This window comes from Pterocles gutturalis, unplaced genomic scaffold (assembly GCF_000699245.1).
Source record: "Pterocles gutturalis isolate BGI_N339 unplaced genomic scaffold, ASM69924v1 C11995531, whole genome shotgun sequence".
NCBI classification, from domain to species: Eukaryota; Metazoa; Chordata; class Aves; order Pterocliformes; family Pteroclidae; genus Pterocles; species Pterocles gutturalis.
The window spans coordinates 1-1,806 of NW_010155407.1; the positions used below are offsets into that span (position 1 = coordinate 1).

The following is a 1,806-nucleotide window of genomic DNA, read 5'->3' on the forward strand; positions in this document are numbered from 1 at the left end:
AAAAAAACCCACATACTTGCATATACAATTTAATAGAATAGTTAACAGGCACTTATTATCCATCCTACATGTTTTCATAAGCATATAAATTAATACTCATGTATTCACTAAGAGTAATACACACAACACTTATTGTATGACTATTACAGACTTCAATATTCGCTACACCCATGGTCCTTCTATAGGTGCATATTCATACCTATGAAGTTATTAACTCCTGCTTGGTACATTTTTTCAGCCTAGCTTTTAAGCCCATATAACCACCTTAGAGAAGGAACACCCACAGGTACAAAGCTATGCATAAGAGGAGTAAAACTGCTTAAGATTTTAACCAAAGGGGTATCAGTTAGATGTCCTCTGAAACAAAAGGCTGGTAGTTCCCAGTCCTTGTAGTGGAAGTCAGTAAGGACAACAGTGCTGGTCTGGGGAGAAGGTTTACATGCATTTCAGTCTGACAAGTTCCGCCTCTGGACAACTGCAGGCTACAGACACCTTTTACTCTTTGAACTAGGAAGATATGAGATTAGCAACAAAACCTGAAATCCAACAGAGATTTCTGGGCGGAAATTTTCCTCAGCTTCCAAATTAACACTAGACACAGGAATAATGCATATCAGAAGACCCCACTGAGCACAGCTTCAAGACAGGTCTCATCACACCATTAAACCTTGGTGCTGTTACCAAAAATGTTCAAAAGCGACACGGACAACTGACAACTTACTCTAATGATAAATTTAAAAATTTACCTAGAAGATCCATGAATAACAGCATAATCCTCAGCTGTCCATCCATTAGTGTCTTTATGGGAAACATCAGCACCATAATGAAGAAGAACTTTTATCAAATTAAGCTCCCCACCAGAAGCAGCAGTCATAAGTGGGGTTCTGAAACATTCAAAATATGATATGAAATACATCACTTTACACAGACACTGTAATTGTTTTTATTCCCATTTGCTCTCCAATAAAGTATTTTCCCCACTACTTTAAAATTAATGAAAGAAAAAGCAGCTTTCATTAGGTATCAAGAGCAATAATAAAACGGGGCAGGGAGTCAAACCAGTTAGATGTTCAATCTTCAGACAAAGCTTTCACTTAGACAACACTTACATACAAACTATGCTGCTATGCATGAGTGGGTTTTCCGAATTGAGGCAATGCTGCCGAGCTCATGGCACGTTTCCTGCCAGAAGGGCCACCACAGACAATGCGTTCTTGCAATCCTCAACGTGAAAAGCATCCACCAAGGTATGACAGCAGCCAAGTGCAGACCTGCTTTCCCAAGTCACACTGGAATAGCTCCTTCCGTATGGCTCCCTGTTTTTTTTCCAGAGTTCATTCTCATGCCTTTCATCAGTCCAACCTAAAGACTAAACGCCCATGCAGAGTTTTGACAAACCCCTCACCTTTCGCACTGATCTCGGGCATGCACGTCAGCTCCTTCTTTAAGGAGAAACTCTACCATCTCTTCATGATGTTCAGACACAGCAAGAATAAGTGGGGTATATCCCTTCTGAGAGGACAGATGAAAACATCAAGTTAAAAATCAAACTTAAAAAAACGCTTCAAGAGAAACATTAAGGCAAGTTTTTGAAATAACTTCCTTAACAAATATAACAATTTACCTTATTTTGAGCATCAATATTGGCATTATGCCCAAGTAACAGCCCTGCTATGGATGTATTAGGAGACATGACAGCAAGGTGAAGGGCAGTGTTGCCATCACCATCTGATAGATTTGGGTCTGCACCATGGTCTAGTAGAATAGCCACACATCTTTCTTGCTGGCACTGCACTGCCTGGGAAC

The 1,806-nt window shown here is 40.1% G+C and overlaps 1 protein-coding gene across 1 annotated transcript; it reads right to left on the reverse strand.

The window, feature by feature from the left end:
• Positions 1-746: 746 nt before the first annotated feature.
• LOC104460052 (ankyrin repeat domain-containing protein 7-like) lies at positions 747-1,795 on the reverse strand (the record flags this gene model as incomplete). Its single annotated transcript, XM_010086242.1, has 3 exons — positions 747-884; positions 1,406-1,512; positions 1,625-1,795. Coding segments are annotated over 3 exons (416 nt in total), but the record flags the coding sequence as incomplete, so codon positions are not given.
• Positions 1,796-1,806: the final 11 nt, after the last annotated feature.